This window comes from Leptodactylus fuscus, chromosome 9 (genome assembly GCF_031893055.1).
Source record: "Leptodactylus fuscus isolate aLepFus1 chromosome 9, aLepFus1.hap2, whole genome shotgun sequence".
NCBI lineage: Eukaryota > Metazoa > Chordata > Amphibia > Anura > Leptodactylidae > Leptodactylus > Leptodactylus fuscus.
In genome coordinates this window covers 71,271,200-71,289,647 of record NC_134273.1, presented here as the reverse complement: position 1 = coordinate 71,289,647, position 18,448 = coordinate 71,271,200, and the positions used below count along the sequence as shown (strand labels likewise).

At 43.7% G+C, this 18,448-nt stretch overlaps 1 protein-coding gene across 2 annotated transcripts in view; it reads left to right on the top strand.

The window, feature by feature from the left end:
- ARHGAP29 (Rho GTPase activating protein 29) overlaps window positions 1–18,448 on the top strand; it is an 80,339-nt gene that overhangs the window by 50,529 nt on the left and 11,362 nt on the right. For both annotated transcript variants that reach the window (XM_075286537.1, XM_075286538.1), the window contains 9 exons: window positions 8,430–8,526; window positions 9,384–9,456; window positions 11,880–11,943; window positions 12,926–13,063; window positions 13,230–13,294; window positions 14,533–14,643; window positions 15,842–15,922; window positions 17,891–18,079; window positions 18,302–18,439. In XM_075286537.1, coding sequence (XP_075142638.1) covers window positions 8,430–8,526; window positions 9,384–9,456; window positions 11,880–11,943; window positions 12,926–13,063; window positions 13,230–13,294; window positions 14,533–14,643; window positions 15,842–15,922; window positions 17,891–18,079; window positions 18,302–18,439 — 956 coding nt within the window. The remainder of the gene's footprint in view (window positions 1–8,429; window positions 8,527–9,383; window positions 9,457–11,879; window positions 11,944–12,925; window positions 13,064–13,229; window positions 13,295–14,532; window positions 14,644–15,841; window positions 15,923–17,890; window positions 18,080–18,301; window positions 18,440–18,448) is intronic.

Below are 18,448 nucleotides of genomic sequence, written 5' to 3'. Positions count from 1 at the left end.
GACTTGGTTTTTAGACTATACTCTTCCACTAATGACCCATAGGCAATGAAAGACGTAAGGAGTGTGACATACTGTGTATTGGTGGGCCAACATACGCCACCGAGGGGCGTATGTTTAGTTACAGGCACTGATATAAAACCACTGGTGCCCAATATCGTTCTGTATGGCAGGACCTATCGCCACCTCCAACGGTTCACATCCTTCAATGGACGCTGCTCCACTGATACTGGTGCTGTTAGAGTTTCTTTCCAGCCCCTATCTATATGCCAGTCCAGGACCGCCTACATGACAGTAAAGAAGCTAATTAGCATATTGGCTGCTGAAATTAACAACATCGATTGCTCAGGAACGGTGGGGGCTAAAGAAAAAATTCCAGCTGCATCTGAGTCAGAGGAGCAATGCCAGGCTTGTAATTGGTGCAGGCGCGATTTGCTTCTAATTGTGTGTTTGATAAAGAGGTAGACTAGCCTCGAAACGCGTAGTGTTTGACACCAATAAACAACTTTGAGGTTTGTATCTTGCTGGTGAGCGCTGACCTTCTTAACAAGCTTTTGGATTGCTCATATCTTGGAAACAAATGGTTGTGTACTGGAGGGGTAAGATTGTAGTGTTACACCCTGTAATATATAAAGTTTGAACATTGAATTTCAAAGTTCGGTGTCTTGGTACAGAACACTCCTTTTTGGCTTGGTTTATTTGGTGAATTTGGTTGCAAGTTCCGTACAAGTCCTGCAATTAAAAAAATGTCTGTAATTTGCTGCCTTGCCACTATTTTATGGTCCAATTTGGCTTGTCGCAAGCAAGTTACTGTCACAAGTGACTTGCGTTGAAGTCCGTGCTGGTGAAGTCATACGTGCTCTTTGACCAAAAATCCTGCAAATGAGGATTTTTTGCAACTGTCATGTGTCGCAACGTTGCAGTCATGTCACGTGATCAAAGCCAATGTTACTGGAAACGGCAACCGTGAGACCCCCAGCCATTTACCTGCAGGGGAAATGCTTTTTCGATTATCTATTTCTCAACCCCCTTTATGCCCTTTGTACTGTATTTTTTGATAACAAACACGTCCAAAAACCTACGTCCACTTCTTCTTAATAGAAGTGACTATATTGCCCCCCGGTGACCCTCTTCTGTTCCAACCACAAGTCTAGGCTGAATTTCCGATACATCTTGGGCAACTTTTTTTTGCATTGCCCAATTCGCTTCATCCATGCATTACAGAAGTCAATCACTGGAAATTTTTTGGGTTCTTTTTGGACTTCCCTACTAAGCCAAGTTCCTCTTTTCGCTGCGTCTTCACAAATATCTCCGAACGGAAGTGTCCTGAGAGAACGGACCATTGTATGATACTCGAGCTGAGCTCGTCCATTTCCTGCTGGAAGCCACATTATTGGAGAAGTCTGCACGGGGCGAAAGGCTTTGTGGGAATGAATGAAAAGCTGTTTTAGCGCGCTCCTGTTTTCTTTATGGTTATATGCCGAGGTGAAAAAGAATGGAGCTTAAGGATTACGGACTTTTTAAAAAAAAAAAAAAATTTTTTTCTCAGCAGCTATTTCTATGCAGCGACCAAAGTAGAGTTGAATGGACTTGTAACCCATTCAATGCTGAAAGGTTAACCGTACACATTTGATCTAATACTTTACCTTGTACCACTTATCGGGTTCTATTAACCTGAATGGCCATCGTGATGTTACGGCAAATTTCACAGATTCTAGGATTTGGACGTCTGTTTTGGGGTAGAGACGCACGGTGAGTTTTTGTTGCAAATTTTGCTGTGGTTTTCTGAGCCAGAGATAGGAGTGGATTTGGAAGGAATGGGAAATGTAATGTTTCACTTCTCTTTCTGCGGAATCCACCCCTGACTGACTGCAAGAAATCTAAATTTGCACCAAAAAAAAAAAAAAAACAACTGCTGGAGGGGATTCGCTGATTCATCCGGAGCATGCCTAAAAGGCTGAGGCTCTTGGCAAAAATTGAAGTTTAAACCTTAGGCCCCGTTCCCACGGAGTAACACGCCGCTCGTTCTGACACATAAACACGTGTCAGAGTGAGCGCTGTAAAACAGAATCCCATTGACTTCAATGGGTGCCGTCTTACGCGCGCTACACATTGAAATTAATGGGTTAAAAAGGCTCCCTTTGATTTCAATGTGTAGCACGCATAAGACGGCACCCATTGAAGTCAATGGGATTCTGTTTTGCAGCGCTCACTCTGATACGTGTTTACATGTCAGAATGAGCGGCGCGTTACTCCGTGGGAATGGAGCCTTAAGCTGTCCATAGGTTGGCGGATGTTTAGCAGGTCCAGGTCTTGTGTATTTGGGTGTTGCTGTAATGCCCCAATAGAGGCGAAGGGTGTGTCCGCTTTCCCTGGACATGGGAAGGGGAAAAAAAAGAACCTGGCAAATTACGGTAAATTTCACAGGACATAAGCCACCACCATGGGTCCCTGGGAGTGACTTACTTCCCAATCCCCATCGAGAACACATGCACACCTGGCTGAATGGGGCATCCATGTGTATGGAGAAATCAGGAAGAGCATGTGGCCAACATCTATTGACATTGTATGTTTTTTGGGGGTTTGACACATTTGGTGTCTGCATCAGGTGTATGCCAGTTCTTGGCCTATGCTAGACCAGTATGCATCAGTACAAGTTAGGCCCGGTTCACATTTGTGTTCGGGCCATGGAAGCAGAACTTTTCTATCCACCTTTTTCTTGCGGAAACCACATGAACCCCAATATAGTCTATGGGGTCTGCGGGTTTTCTAAGGTAACCACTTTTTTTTATGCGAATTAGGTTTCTCTTCGGTGTTTCCCAAGCGGACTCCCTTCACGCAGATGTGAACTGGACCTAATATAAAATAATTGCAAAAATCAAATTTGTAGATATAAAATGAATCTTCGAATAGCAGCCTATGGACAGCTGGTGCTCAGGGTGCGATGTAATGTAGATCTCTTTAGATCTGGTAGGAACCAACACTCTTAACACAATGAGTTTGAAGATGAGAATGAGACATCCTAAGAATTGGATGTTGGAACCTGCGGAGACCAGCGACCAACATCTTACTAGTAAAATAGTCAATTGAGAACATGCAAAGGTCTTGACTATGGTCACATCCAACTCCGACCCCTCGTACAGCTTTGGTTTTATACCAGGTCACTTCCACCCCCTCCAATCTTCCTCCTGTTTACTTATTTGCTGAGCTACGTGTCGGTGTCTGGATCCGCCCATCTTATTCACCGCCGCCTCGCACTCTCTTGTGAAAATCTATTAGACTAATAAATAATTCATCAGACCATTTCATCTTCAAGAAAGGACATAAAGGAGGTTTTTGTAGCTACGCATAATATTTGCTTTGCCTCAGACTTCTTTATTTCTTTTATTCATTTTTAAGTGTGTTCTACAAAAAAATCCGTCCTACGGTGTCATCGTCTGTGCGCGGAACCATAAACGTTTCGTAGGTCCGTATCATATGCTTGGATGTCTGTATTTCCTTATGATCTATATAGTATGTGACCATGTAGGGTACGTGGTACGTATCATGATCAAAGGATTTTCTGTTGTCAGAAGAGAAAAAATTCTTGACAAACGAAGCCGATTCCAAATAGTGGTGGCGCTGCCGACGGCGTTGGGACGTGTAAAACCCCCCCCCCCCCCCCCCATGCAGCTTTAGATTGTCATCTTGTCCTGTTGAAAGAAGCCGGTTCCAGATCCAGCTTATTCATGCCATGGCCAGATCCATAGGAGGCAAGTTGGTCTGCAGTCAGGGTTGGAAAATTTTACCAAAATTTCCAAGTATCATGGTGGCTCAGCGGTTAGTATTGTGGCTTTGCAGCACTGAAGACCGGGGTTCAAATCTGACCAAGGGCAATATCTGCATGGATTTGTATGTTCCCCCACTTGCCAAAAATATACGGATAGGTAAATTGTCTTCCCGTAAAACAACTCGCCCTTGTGAATGTTGGGGATGAGCACCTATATGGCAACCGCTAACTTCTCTACTCCACTACACTCCCTTGTTGAGGAAAGTGCATCCCAAATGTTATACAGTTTTTAATATTGCACAATTAATTAATTAGATGGATCGTTTGTTTCCTAGATTTACCGTCACGGAAAGTCAATCACTTGATTTTTGATGAATTAGAGGATCTTTACTGCTTCGGCCTGACCATGGCTGTCGGCTATTAATGGAGGAGTCGGGCTGAGCACTGATCCAGCTCTCCACAGCTCTGTCGCCTACCGTAAATGTTTGTGCCATATGGCAAGATGCCAGGATACCCAGCAGTGTAAACATTTGCAGCATATGGAAACTCAGCAGTGATCTTGGATAATGATGTTATTTGGGACTGCACTCACTGCTGTGGTCTCTTCATTACTTGCAAGGCACAGCGCCATACAGGGTATAGTGGCTATGCCTGGTATTGCAGCTCAGCCCCATTTATTTGAGTATGACCTGCAGCATGGCCATGTGATCAATAGATGTGATATCACTGTCTTGAGAACAGGGAAGGGGAGGTGAATATCATAGCCTGGGCAACTCCAATAATACGTTCCATAAAATGGCTATATATTGGTCGTAACAAAAGACGTTAACATTTACCTACATTTCGGGCATTAAAATGTTTTTTACCGTATACCTTTGAGTATAAAACACCATTGGACCAGTTTTACCACTTCTATGGAGTCAATCTTCAAAGGCCGCAGACTGTAGTCATGTTTTACATTCTGAAAAAATGTTGTGCTCGAAAAACATCCCTTTCTTTGCCTGCCACTCCCGCCATCCTTTAAGAGTATATTTAGGTGCATGTGTCTTGTTTGCGCCCGAGCACCACCCTGGTGAATGCAGTTCATGAATACAATGGTTTTACTAAAACAGATGCGAGTACAGGAAGGGGCGGACGGCTTTGTTTTGCTTTGTCATAAGGGTTTGTGTAATGTAGGAAGATGCAGTCGGTGTCCCCATAAGAATGGGACAAGTTCTTTTCATTCTCTGCTTGTTCGGGGTGTTTTTTTGTTTTTTGTTTTTTTTTTTTGTTCTTGGTTTAACTTTGTATTACTTTGCTGTTCTCAAGTCCTACGACAGTCACATAGTCTGTATCCAGATAACCTTGTCCGTGTCGCACGATGAAGCCGTCCGGTTTTACTTGGATGATCATGAAGCAAAGGCTGGCCATATATATATTTAAGACTAGCAATACCCGCGACTTCGTCCGCCGCCCCCTGACCCCCTGTGCAACTCACCTCCTGCGCACGGCCGGGCCTACCGTCTTCAACGCACCCCCCATGTGTCTCCCCCGCCGTGGCGCACCCTTTGCTGCCAGCCCTGGCGGAACGTTCCACAGACCCCTCTCCGCGGCTGGAGACAATGGCCCCTGCGGGTTGAAGATATGCAAAGCACCCCCCCGCTGCACCCCTACCACAGTTCCCTTTTCCCCACTGAACCTCCAACATCCCTTTTCCCCAACCCCCCCCCAACAACCCTCTGCATCCCCGGGCCCCCAACATCCCTTTAAACAAACAACTCTCTTCATCCCCGGACCCTCAACATCCCTTCCCCCCCAGCAACCCTGTTCATCCACTGAGCGCCAGCATCCGGCCTCCTCCTCAGGTTCCGGTCCAAAAAAACCCGTGTGAACTTACCCTAACAGGTCCTGAAGATTTTTTTTTTTCTGCTTCTCCTCCAGCATGGTACATCTGGGGGTTGTCCATCCACTTGAACGTAGGACTGCAGGAGCCAAACCCCCATTGATTCAACATTGACTTATTATAAGGATAGGTCTTCAATATTAACCCTTTAAGAAACTGTGGCCTGGAACCTATTGCACTCTCCAAAAAATGACTATATGGTAACTCTATGACCTGACCAAAACCATATAGTCATCGCGGTAAAGAGGAAAACTTTTTTGATCCATAAGGTCTGTAAATATTCTGCCCGCTCTGTAGGTTTCGGTGACTCTCATTGATCCCATTGGTGAGAAAGCTAAACTTGCTCGGGGTTCGACTTAGTGGGAGCCCCAGTCGGCCGTCCCCCATTGTCGTTTCCCTTCTGCCAAATCTCATTGACATGTTAGAAGATAACTTCATTGGGATTGACAGAACAAGGACTGAAACGATGAACTTGCTTTTTTTTTAATTGACTAAATCTTTCCTTATTGCCCTTTCTTATTCGTCCTATTAGCCGTTTTTGTCTTCCTCCAGACCCCTCTCTGTCTGTCTTAGCAGGAGACGTACCAGTTAGGCTTTGCTCCTTCACCTCTTAGGTCTCGATGGGTGGAGACGGCCAATGCTTTGCTCTGGGTTTCTCGAGGACACTTTCGATGACCTGTGGTCTCCGACACAATAGCAAGTCCGCTGCCACTTTAAAGAGGAATCTGTAGAGAATATGGTGGGAAGGGTAACAACCTATTGTAACACGGCATGAGTCACTTTTACAGGATTAAAAGCCACACTGAAAGAGTGTCCTTCAAGACGTACAAAGGCTTTATTTTTCTTCTCTAACTTGATTAACAGGCTATTAACTGGGGTTGCCAAGGGAATGTATCATATTGCCCCGCACGGCTGACATACAGGCAATTACACTTAATTTTACTCTTAAGAGTACATGTGATGTATGGGGATATTGTCTGCAGGTACCTCGCGCCAGCTCCTCAGAAGCGGCTGAGAAAAGCCGCCGTGATTTACAGGTTTTTTTCTTTTGTGGCCTGTTACCTTTTACTGTAGACAGGTTGAGTTATTGCTGTTCTTGGCGTATATTATTATCATTATTTATTACGATTATTAATCATTCTAATATCTTTATTAACATCATTATAATTAATATAATATTTTATTATATTATTATTAATAATAATAATAATAATAATAATAATAATGTATTATTATTTTATTTTTATTATTATTATTATTATTATTTTATTATTATTATTATTATTATTATTATTATTATTAGTAGTAGTAGTAGTAGTAGTAGTAGTATTATTGCTACTAAAAGTTCACAGATAGTCTTGCAGTTATTAGTTATTCTTCTCCTACCTTTAGATGTCTTCTCCACGCCCCTGTTCCGTAGGAATCCCAGTTTTTGCCGGTATGCAAATGAGTTCTCTCGCAGCACTGGAGGCAGGCCCCAGCGCTCAAACAGCACAGGGGGCGTCCCCAATGCTGCAAGAGAACTCTCCAGCGACGCCTCCATCTTCTCCGCGGTCACAAGAAAAATGGCCGCTTTACACAGTAAGTGGCCATTTTCTTGTGGGCATGCTCAGTCGGCTCTGCCCGAGGCCTACAAGTTTGACGCGTGAAGAGGACGTTCCTGAAGAAGATGGAGGCGGCGCTGGAGAGTTCTCTCGCAGCATTGGGGACAACCCTAGTGCTGTTTGAGCGCTGGGGCCCGCCCCCAGTGCTGCGAGAGAACTCATTTGCATACCTACAAAAACTGGGATTTCTACGGAACGACGACGCGGAGAAGACATCTAAAGGTACGAGAACAATAGCCCTTCTTAAGGCTATTCCTATGTGTCAACGAGAAAAAAATATGTTTTATTGGTAGAATCCCTTTAAAATCCTAGAACATGCTCCGTTAACCGGTTGGAGATGTGTCGTAAGTGAAGTCTCTTGCCTTTCCATTGTAAAATGAGGAGATCTTCTAACTACTCGAGTTTTTGGATCTTACACACGATCTGGGAAGTAACCTGGAAAATTGAGTATCTTAAAGGGAGTCTGTCAGCAGGAAATCTGGTATCAAACTAATGGCAGTATCTTATAGGGCGGCTTCTACTCTTTCCATAGATGTCTTGCTTATTCTGCATTGCAGCTCCATGTTCATGAAAATCTGTGTTTTATTCTTAAAGGGGTTGTCCGGGATAAATGGAAAGCCCTACAGTAATCTAAACACCCTCTTACTTTTCAAATCACATAATTAATCAAAAATGTATCGTTACCCCTATCCCTGGGGAGGTCATTTGAGGCCATAGAGCTGGCCTATGTCCTGATCTCTCCGGTCTTCCTATACACATGCACACTTCGCTAAGATTACTTGTGTTTTGAATGGGGAGAAGGGAGTAAACCACTGCCAGACACTTTCGCTGAGGACAAAACGATCAGGCATATTGAAATTCAGCATGCCCTATCCTTTCCCATACACCTTAGATGGTCAGTTGGTACCACCGAAATCACAGTTGTCAGGTTTGAGCAATGTAAATGTATTATGTATGACCTGCTTAATTCTTATAGGGTGGTTTGCAAATCAAATCCACCTCATCGCTGTGTCCTATATGTAAAATTTATAAGATTTATGACTCCGAGAGATTTGATTTGCGAGAATTAGATACAGCATATAGCTACGTAGCCATTAAACTAAACCACTATATAAAACAGAGAAAATAAGATTTGAGATTTTACTTTTTTTTTTTTACTTTTTTTGTTTCTTTGTAGCTGTGAACTTCAAAAACATTAATGAAGAGAACAGGAGGGAGCAATTTGGAGAAATCTTCACATCCATCGACACTTTAGCCTTCACCTTCGGCAACGTGTAAGTAATGGCGTGTGGGCTCTCACACGTAGATGAAAAGGGCCCAGGTCGATTGTTTGTAGCGTGGTCATGCACTGGTGAGGACATTGAGGGAACCAGATGAATGGTCAACAACAATGACTCTTGTGACCAGCCACCTGCAGAAGAAATAGGCTACACCGGCCAAAAATCATCATCGAGAAATCTAGTCCTGGAAACAAGTGTGTGTTATTTTGTCGTCTGGTGTAACATTGTGCTGTGCCATACTAGGAGGGACTTGTATTACATCAATATCCTTAGGATGGTAGACTTTTATTGGGTCTAAAAATAACGCAAATGACAGCAGACGTGTCCATAAGTTGTATAATGGGTCGTACATTGGCTCCAGATTTGGTGGACTGAGCTGCAGTACTAGACACAACCCATAGACGGGGGTGGCGCTGTTTGAGGAAGAAAGCAGCTATATTTTTCTAATTCTGGATTTCCCCTGGCGTTTGACCGCATGTCTATATCCATCACAGTTTAGGAGTTGATAACATAGTATTTTATCATGACGTTATACAGGGCGCCCACTAGAACAAATGCCTGATAGATGTGGATGCCCTTCTGGGAGCTGCATTTATGTATTTAATGGGGGTTGCCTAAATTCTGTTCCGACTGATGCCGTGACCACAGTGGCCACTCGTGTGGCTCTCCATCTAAGTCTATAGGAGATCTGAGAGCATTTGGTGGGACCCCAATTGATCAGATGTCTATGGCCTGTCCTCGGAATATGTCATTGAATGTAATTCCCATACAGGAGCATCTGTTTGTGTTATTGTACCTTTTCCTGCACCATAGCTTTACATACTCTGACTTTATCTTTTTGTCTTCTGCAGTGTTTCCGATTTCCTTATGGGAGATGTAGACAATGGCTCATCACTGGGGCTCCATACATCTCGGAGAAGTAGGGTAAGTTTGGCTTTTACTTGGTTAATTGAGAAAATGTATTCGTAGAAAATAATCCATTTGCAAAAAAATTAAAATATGAAAAAGTCGCTGGTCAGCAGACTGAAGGGTGGCTGCTATGTACATGGACTAGTGGCTGTGAATGGTACTGCAGTTGTTTCATGTTCAAGTGAGTACTATTACTCTGCCGGAGCGACCAACTGACTGGTTGAGGGGCGCACCAATCTTATATGGATAACCCATCCCATACATAGGTCATTGGTTATAAAGTCCTGGAAAAACCCTTTAATTTGCATTTTATTGAATACAAATTCGGGTTTATCGGGTTTACCAGGTTGAGCTTTATCCATGTTAATACACTAATCACTCCAAGTGTCCTGATGCAATGGCATGGCTACTGTATGTGAACGGTAACTCCGAGCCGCGCATTGTCCTTATCTTGAGTCAGAACAAGGTCCGAGAGAAGAGCAGGAAGAATCACAATGACAAAGGAGCAGAGAGGCTGCCGGTATTAGACCTGTAACCTCAGTCACTGATAAGTAGTAAACTATTAAACTGTTACGACTTGTTTTATGTACACAACGGGAGCTTTTACTCAACACGTCATTAAATGCAATTTTTTCCAAGTATTGGAGTTTCGTTGCGATTTGTAATAGGTTCAATGGTTTGTCCAGAGTCTTCTTTGCTTCCATTGTGAAATCAATCCATTTCCTGCTCAGATCATTGACCAGACGCTACATATTATGTCCCTGATTTGAGTGTTTCGGGGAAGGGGGGAAGGGTTTGTTTACATTTCAATGTAAAGGGAACTTCACTGTGGTCTGGTACTTGTAGGAAACAGCAGAATTTTTTCCTACGTTTGCTGTTTTTGATACTGAATATTACTTCTCCTTCTCCGTAACATTTATGTGTATTATTTTGGGGGGGTTTTAATAGTCTGTTACTTCCTGAGTAGTTAATATTATTTTAAGGGATTTTCCAGGAATTAAAAATTCTCAATCAGCATCGGTGCTCAGGTGAGTACTGTTTCCGCTTCACAGGCCAGTGATGTCACGGTCATTGGTCACGAGGCCTGTTTGCAGATCAGTCCCACCATAATGGATGTGGCTGAGCTGCAATATCAAGCACATATGCTAGGCAGTGATGAGACCCGAGCGCTGCAGCCTCCTGAAGCAGCTGATCAGCGAGGGTGCTGGTTGTTGGACCTCCACCGATCTGATGACAGATTTGCCTATCCTAAGGATATCATAATCCTGGAAAAACTCTTGCGTGTTTAAGGAGAATTGTTCCATGTATTGTATTAGTTATTGACCTACAGAGACCATCCTATTCCGTCAGATTGCTATAATGTACAGTCTGTCCACAAGGACCGAAGAGCCACCTTGCCCATAAACATCAGACAAGGAAATAACAGTTATTACGGGGCGGCCTGCCATGCTTTATTAATACATGTAACAAGGACTCGGGAACAGATCTCTCTTTGTCCAGTTCTTCTGTGTAGAAATGAGAAGTCATGAAAACAATTGGGGAAATGTGACCCAACATGTACACACTGTCTTGTTTGCAGTACTTACTCTTTGTTGGGACTTCATACATTGATACATTATACCCTTCCTCCTAACCCCTAGTTGGATATCAAGGACTTATATAGAGGAATTACAGGCACCCCATATGAAAGATTACGGTGTCCCCTGCTGGGTGCTACCACTTGGACTGCAGGACTGGGTGTTTATTTTCCTCCATATCTATTTCATTTCGCTACTCGTTAAAATAAGGGATTCATACAAAATAGTTAAGACCTCTCTGTCAGGTTTGCCTCTAGGATTCTCAACAGGGGTGCGTCAAAGCTCAGTGTCATCGAATGTGTCCGCCCCGACAGTATAAGATCACTTTTTACTGATTCCTATTGTCAAGAGAGTTGAAAGACCACCATACGCATTACCCCTGGTTCACCTCTGCGTTTTGTAATCCGGTCCACATGAGGACCCCCCCAAACGGAATACCAAACGCATCGGCAAGCGGTGAAACCAAACAGAACCCGTAGACTATGATGGGGTCCATGTGCTTTTCCCACGGTCTCTGCACAAGTCATGTGGACAGGAAAGTAGATCACAAAGTACTTTCCTGTCTTTATGTTCTGTGCAGACACCGCGCGGAAAGCACACGGACCCCATTATAGTCTATGTGCTCTCAAAAGTTCTCCACTTGCCAATGCATTTGGTATTCTGGTTTTTTTGGGAGGGGGGGGGTCCCCATGCAGACTCCCCCAAATGGATTACCAAACGCAGATGTGACCCGGCCCTAAAGACGTTCTGCTGCTCTTGCTTAAATTGTGGAATTTGACCAGCTTTACACAAGTTCACACTTTTTTGTTGCACTGAAGTGTTTTCTTCGCTGACTATTTTGGCAATTTTTACTTTTTCTAGTCCTTCGAAAATGTTTCCATGGAGGATTCTGCTGGATCGATCCACGAGAGAGACGATCTGCAAGGTAAGGCCTTTGTCTATCATTTATGGTGATGTTACCGTGCTATAGAGAATATAATTTAGTAATAATGAGAATATTTCCGTCAGATAACGGCAAAGGACATTTCATTTGGAAAACGTCACATTCACAAGTCATCTCATTGACTGATGAGTTACAGGAATAGATCCTGTGTTAATTGGTCTAATCTTAAAATCCTTGTCGTCTTCCCTCCTCCCCTTTACTGTTATTTATCTCAAAATTCCCTATATCAATAGTTATTAAGGAAAAGTGCTCCTTTCTCCTGTTCTTTCCCTCTCCTCTCCCCCTGCACTGATCCTTGCTTCTGAATACACTGGTCCAATCTGTAGGCCGGAGTCCATTGAAGCCTATGGAGAGGGGAGGAAAAGGACACATAGACAGCAGAGATAACACGCTTATATAGCTGCAACCTTGTTATCGCTCTCCCTGCCTGTTTCCTTATACCCCTCCCCACTCTTCATAGACTTCAGTGGTCTCTAGCCAATGTCTGTATAGCTGTTTAAAGGGGCTGCTGAAGCCTCTTCAATGTTTACATTGCTCTTTCTGCCTGCACACATCTTCATACTAGTGGCTGTGTGAGGTATTGCAGCTTCATCCCATTCAAGTAAATCAAGCATGTAGACAGAGCAGTGTGAACATTGCAGAGAATACAGCAATGTGCCGCAGCCCGCTCCCCTCCATATGGATGTTTATACACACACAGAAATTTATTATTGGCTTCATTCAAAAGACTATAGGCATTTGCTGTATGGACAATGGTCTTATGGCAGGTGAAAGACTCATCGTAGTTGCTTGTGACTCTGACCCTTTCTTCCTAAAATCCTTGTCAATCCTCTTTAGTGTCAAACGGTATTAAAGAACTCTCCAAGATCAGAGTTACTTAAGCATTCGCAGTCGGCCGGCGCTCTGTGCGAGTCAGCGTGGGGCTTCTCATAGAAACCATTCTAACATCCTATGTTACTTTCAGGGCACCTCCGGGCAGAAGAAGTGGACAATATGCTCCTCCGGATTGACAGCGGGGTTGAATCGGCCTTATCCTATGCTAAAGCATGGTCAAAATACACCAAGGATATCCTGGCGTGGGTGGAGAAGAGGCTTAATGTGGGTGAGTGCCTTCTCGTGGGGCCTAATGAGCTTTGGCATTAAATCTCTTGCCAGGCTTGTGCTTCAGACTGTCAGTAATGTGATTTCTAAATTAGCGGCTGTTTCACCGACCCGTCTTCATTACTATTGTTTCTTTATCATGGTTTGTTTTCCATTTTCCATCGCAGAAGCCGAAGCTGCTAGAAATCTTGCAAAGATGGCTGAAACCGCAAAATCCATTGTAGGCCCACAGGTTGGTCCCTGCTTCCATTGATTTCTGTAATTGTATCGTCACCTTATATGTTAGCACCAAAGTCTGCTAGTTTACATGTTATGTATCTTAGACCTGGTTGAGATTGTTATATTGTACCTGTCTGCTTGCTGTATGGATCCCTGCTGATCAGCTGATGTGGACACTGTAGCGTTCCGGGGAGCGCTGCGCCATTTTCGCTACTTCCCAGGTGTGGCATCGTACATTTGTATAGCGCCTGCGCTCGTTATGGTAATTCAACCCCACTCACTTGAATGGACCTGTAGTGCGAACCACCCATGTGACTGGTAAAAGTGACATTATATGACCTGTGCAGGGGTCCCATGTGTTGAGCCCCTGCCAATCTAAAAATGATGAGCTATCCTAACATCCATGATATTGGGGCCCAATACTCCCATCTGAATGAGATCTTACTCAAAGGTATATAGATGCTTATATATACCCTCTAATGTCCAACGTTTTAGTGTCCCGTATTTGAATGCCCTCTAATACCATACATGCCTATGGTACAAATAAAAAACATGTAGACCGGACCACAAGCCCATGTGCAGTGAAGCCAAGTGTGCACATCCCCAGGGTGAGCTGCGCAGGCGCTGGAAGTAACAGAGATGAGTCCGATGTGGCTCTTTATACTCTTCTCTACTCAAGTAATAAAGGATTGATTCTGTTTTTGTGGGGGTTTTTTCAATGTGGGTACATATGACATTCCTACAGGTCTATACCCACAGTGGTTTAGTATCTCGTACTGACCTGCTGGGTTCCCTTTAAGTGGTATCTGCTTCGACAAATGCATTTGCATGGCATTATTAAGGGTCAGGCTTTACCAGGCAACCCTTTGCTGCTCAATATCTGCCAAACAGAGTAGCAGTCCGATAACATTAGACGTCCTATCCCCTATCCTGCCGCCTCTCTGCATTGCCCTTACTCAGCAGTATTTTAGGTTGGTTCACAAGTCCTATGGATTTCTATAAGGTCCTTTTTAATGCCTCACCATCCCAGGTGGCACAGCAGCGGGCATCCAAGGATCACATCTAGAATAAAAGTAACCCCAGCTTTAACCAATTCCAATCTGATTTTAAATTTATGGAGAAATGTTTTTATCAGTGACTGGCACTTTAATGTTCTGTTTTTCCTGCTTGTTGCCTTGCCGCAGGTCCTTGGATCTGTCTGACTTGGCACGGACGTGAATAAATATATTCACTTGTTTGTTTCCATTTCAGGAGTTTATGCCATTCCAGCCAATTTTCACAACTGCGTTCCAGAATGACATTGAATGCAGCCAGTTATGTCTTCAGACCATCAGTGCACTTCAGAGCAACAAATTCATTCAGGTGAGACATAGCGCGGGCATGGCGTCATTGTGCAAACACCGGGTAACAAGCCCACGTGTATGATTTATGGATACCAGGAAGTCTCTTGGAATATAATTGCAGGTGAAGAATTTTTTTTATTTCTTTTGCATATTTCTTGATCAGGATGGGCAGATTTGGTGCCAATAGTGAGCGCCATGTCTGTTGCTGCTTGTGAAAAGCCATCTATATGTTGCAGTCTTTGCACTGTATGGGCACAGACTATGTGTGGCCAGGTAAAAGGCTCTAAAAGGTTCCCCAGTTATAAGTATGGCCTGTTCAACCTTGGCAGAGTAATGCATTAGATGAGAAGGTTACATTGGTGAACTGAGGTTCATAGACAACTGATATCCAGAATGACCGAGCTCTAGAGAGAGTTGAAACCCCCTTGACTTTGCAAAGGTAGTTGGGGTTGATCTCTAGGACAATACATTTAAAGGGATTCTACCATTAAAATCACTTTTTTTTTTTGTCGCTCACACGTAGGAATAGCCTTAAGATAGGTTATTCTTCTCCTACCTTTAGATGTCTTCTCCGCAACGCCGTTCAGCAGAAATCCCGGCTTTGATCTGTATGCAAATGAGTTCTCTCGCAGCACTGGGGGCGTCCCCAATGCTACGAGAGAAATCTCCAGTGCCACCTCCATCGTCTTCAGAAACGGGCTCTCTGCGCTTCTTGTTCCGGAGCTGGGTTCAAACTTCTAGGCCTCGGGCAGAGCTGACTGCGCATGCCCACAGGCATCAAGAAAATTGCCGCTTACTTACTGTGTCTGTGCAGCTTTTCTGAGGTGCAGTAACTCCTCTCAGCCATCATATAGTGTACAGAGACCTATGCTTTTACCTTCGTATACTGTAAGGTATGGGATCTAATGCACCCTCGAACAGATGATCCTCCCAAGGACTTGACCATTGGCCCCTCGCTGATTAGCTATTCATGGTTTATCCTAATTAAAGGGCAAAAATAAATCCTGTACAGCCCCTTTAAAAACTCAGCGCAGAATACTGCAGCATGTTGCACTAAAATGTAGGGTCCCACGTTGGAAACCCACTGGGTTCACTCCAGTAAATAACAGCTCGGTGGGATTTCTGAAGCTGCGCCTGAACATGTGCTGTAAATATTGTCCGACATTTCTTGCAATGTTTCACATGCAAGCAGTATAACATTCTTACTTTGCCTCTAGCCACTTCAATCCCGAAGATCGGAGCTCGACAGACAAAGGAAGGAAATGAAAGAACTTTGGCAGCGAGAACAGAAGAAAATGGTCAGTACGCCGGAGTTCTCATTACATTTTGCTTCTGCGCGCCTTCTGGATTTTCCGACAATGTCTTACCACAGCTGCAACAATTGTGTATTATGTAATGGTGGATACATTACAATCGTGCAAAACCTACCATAAGACGTTCTATGACTATATTGTAAAACAATCTGCCATTGTCCAAGCACGGGTTATGGTAGTCTATGCTTTCTTATCATTCTGAATGTTATTTTTGTTTTATGAGCATTTTTTTATTTTTTTGCAATTTTTTTTTAATTATCACAATTAGTATTTAGGCCTTTAAATTATCCATATCTTTCAGAATATATTTGGTTAGGTCTCGTGCACATGTATGTACATCATCAGTTCATCCAGTTTTAAGAAAAATTGTTGACAAGCCATTTATTCCGTTATTCGTAGTCCGTTTTGACGTCCTCACCAGTTGAGTCTGTTTTGCTCCTCTTTTTGAGCCCTGTAAGGTTTGCAGAGAGCTCTACATTGGAAAAGTCAGATCTGGTGAAATTTTTAATTTGGATGAGTTTTGCAAATAACAGGCCCAAGTCTGTACCAAAGCTTGAATAGTTTTTGAGCCCGTTGCTACTTCTTGGACCACGTGATCATAAAACGCAGCCACTGTAGAAACATCCTAATGGGGATCTCTCAGGTCGATTTGATACTTCCAACAGGGCCTTATTGTCTAAAGGGTTTAGTGTCCTGTTGCAAAGCTATCTGTGCCTGCCTTTAAAAAACAAACACTCACCTAGTACTGCCTGTGTAGTTCTTCAGTGAAGCCAAGGACGCGCACACTGACTTCACTGCGCATACACCTGAGGACCGGCGCATGCGCACTGAGGTGTACTTCTCTGGTTGCACTGAAGAATTGCACTGGCACGGTGAATACAGCTGTTGGGTGAGTATAAAGGTTCTTTATTTTAGTGTAGGTAAAGATGGTGTAATGGTGCAGGGTACAGGGTAATGGTGCAGGGTAATTTGAGACACTAAACCCCAATCCTTAAGGAGCTGTGGGTGGTTTAGGGTCCCAAATTGCCCTGACAGGTTTCCTCTAAGTACAGGAAAAAGTGATATATGGGGGGAGGGGGCACACAGTGGCTCAGTGGTTAGCACTGCAGCCTTGCAGCGCTGGAGTCCTGGTGTTCAAATCCCACCATGGGCAAAAAACCATCTGCAAGGAGTTTGTATGTTCTCCCCGTGTTTGCATGGATTTCCATATTCCAAAAAAAGACATACTGATAGGGAAAAATGTACATTGTGAGCTCTAAGGCTGTATTCACACAGAGTAACGCCAGGCGTTTTTTGTGTGTTTTTTGCACATAGCGCCGCGTTTACGCCGCGTAGCGTCGCGTTAACGCCGCGTATACGCTGCGTTAACGCCGCGCTATTTAGCGGTGGCGTTGCCCGGCGTTAACGCGGCGTATACGCGGCGTTAACGCGGTGCTACGCGGCGTAAACGCGGCGCTATGTGCAAAAAACACACAAAAAACGCCTGCCGTTACTCTGTGTGAATACAGCCTAAGTGGGGCTCACAATCTACATTTAAAAAAAAAAAAAAAAAGTGATCTATGGGGTTCCGAGGTGATGGACAAAGACATGAATTCAGTTTATTAAAGGATACTTGTTTCAGCATTGGACATGTGACTTTATCAGGCTTGATGAAGACATTTGTCCAGTGTCAAAGTGCGTAGTCCTTTTGTAAACCATTGTCACCTTTAAGCTAAATCCAGAGAGATCACCTTGGACACTAACCTGTAATCCTTAGGGACAATAAAAGTTATGGCTCCTTGGGGGTGGGGCTAACTACTTCTTGTTCTCCAGAACTGCTTCTTGGCTACTATTTCACCCTCTAATTTGCCTTATGCACAGAGTCAATCACCTATGGTGTCAGCTACATTTCTATTGCAGTCACATAATGTACATGGTATTTTTTTTATACATTTGTGATATTGTTTTTTGCAGCAAGAGTTGGAAACTGCTCTTCGGAAAGCAAAATTATTGCATGCTCAAAGGCAAGATGAGCACGAGAAAGCGAAATCTAGTACAATCCGTGCTGAGGAAGAACAGCTCAGTATATCTGGAGGACTCATGAAGGATGGGAACAAACAAGTAGAGAAGCGGAGACGTCTGGAGGAGGAAGCTTTGCAGAAGGTATGCAGTTTAAAGGGGCTGGGGGATGGAGCGGGGATCTACAAAAAAAAACACTTTGCTTGGATTTTCTGACTTGTATTTCCACCTTTTATTTATTTTTATTTTTTTTCCGCCTTTTGTTTTTGTGGCATGGAGGACACCTTGAAGACCTGGCAGGCACCTCTAGGTACAAATCAACTCCGACATAAATAATTCTTATCTTATCCGATTTGTACTTTGTAGGCTGAAGAGGCGAAAGAACATTACAAGTCTTGTGTGGCGGAGGTGGAAGAGAAAAGGATTGACATGGAAAATGTGAAGAGTGAGATTTTAACACAGATACGAGAGCTTGTCTACCAGTGCGATCTCACCCTGAAAGCTGTAAGTGTC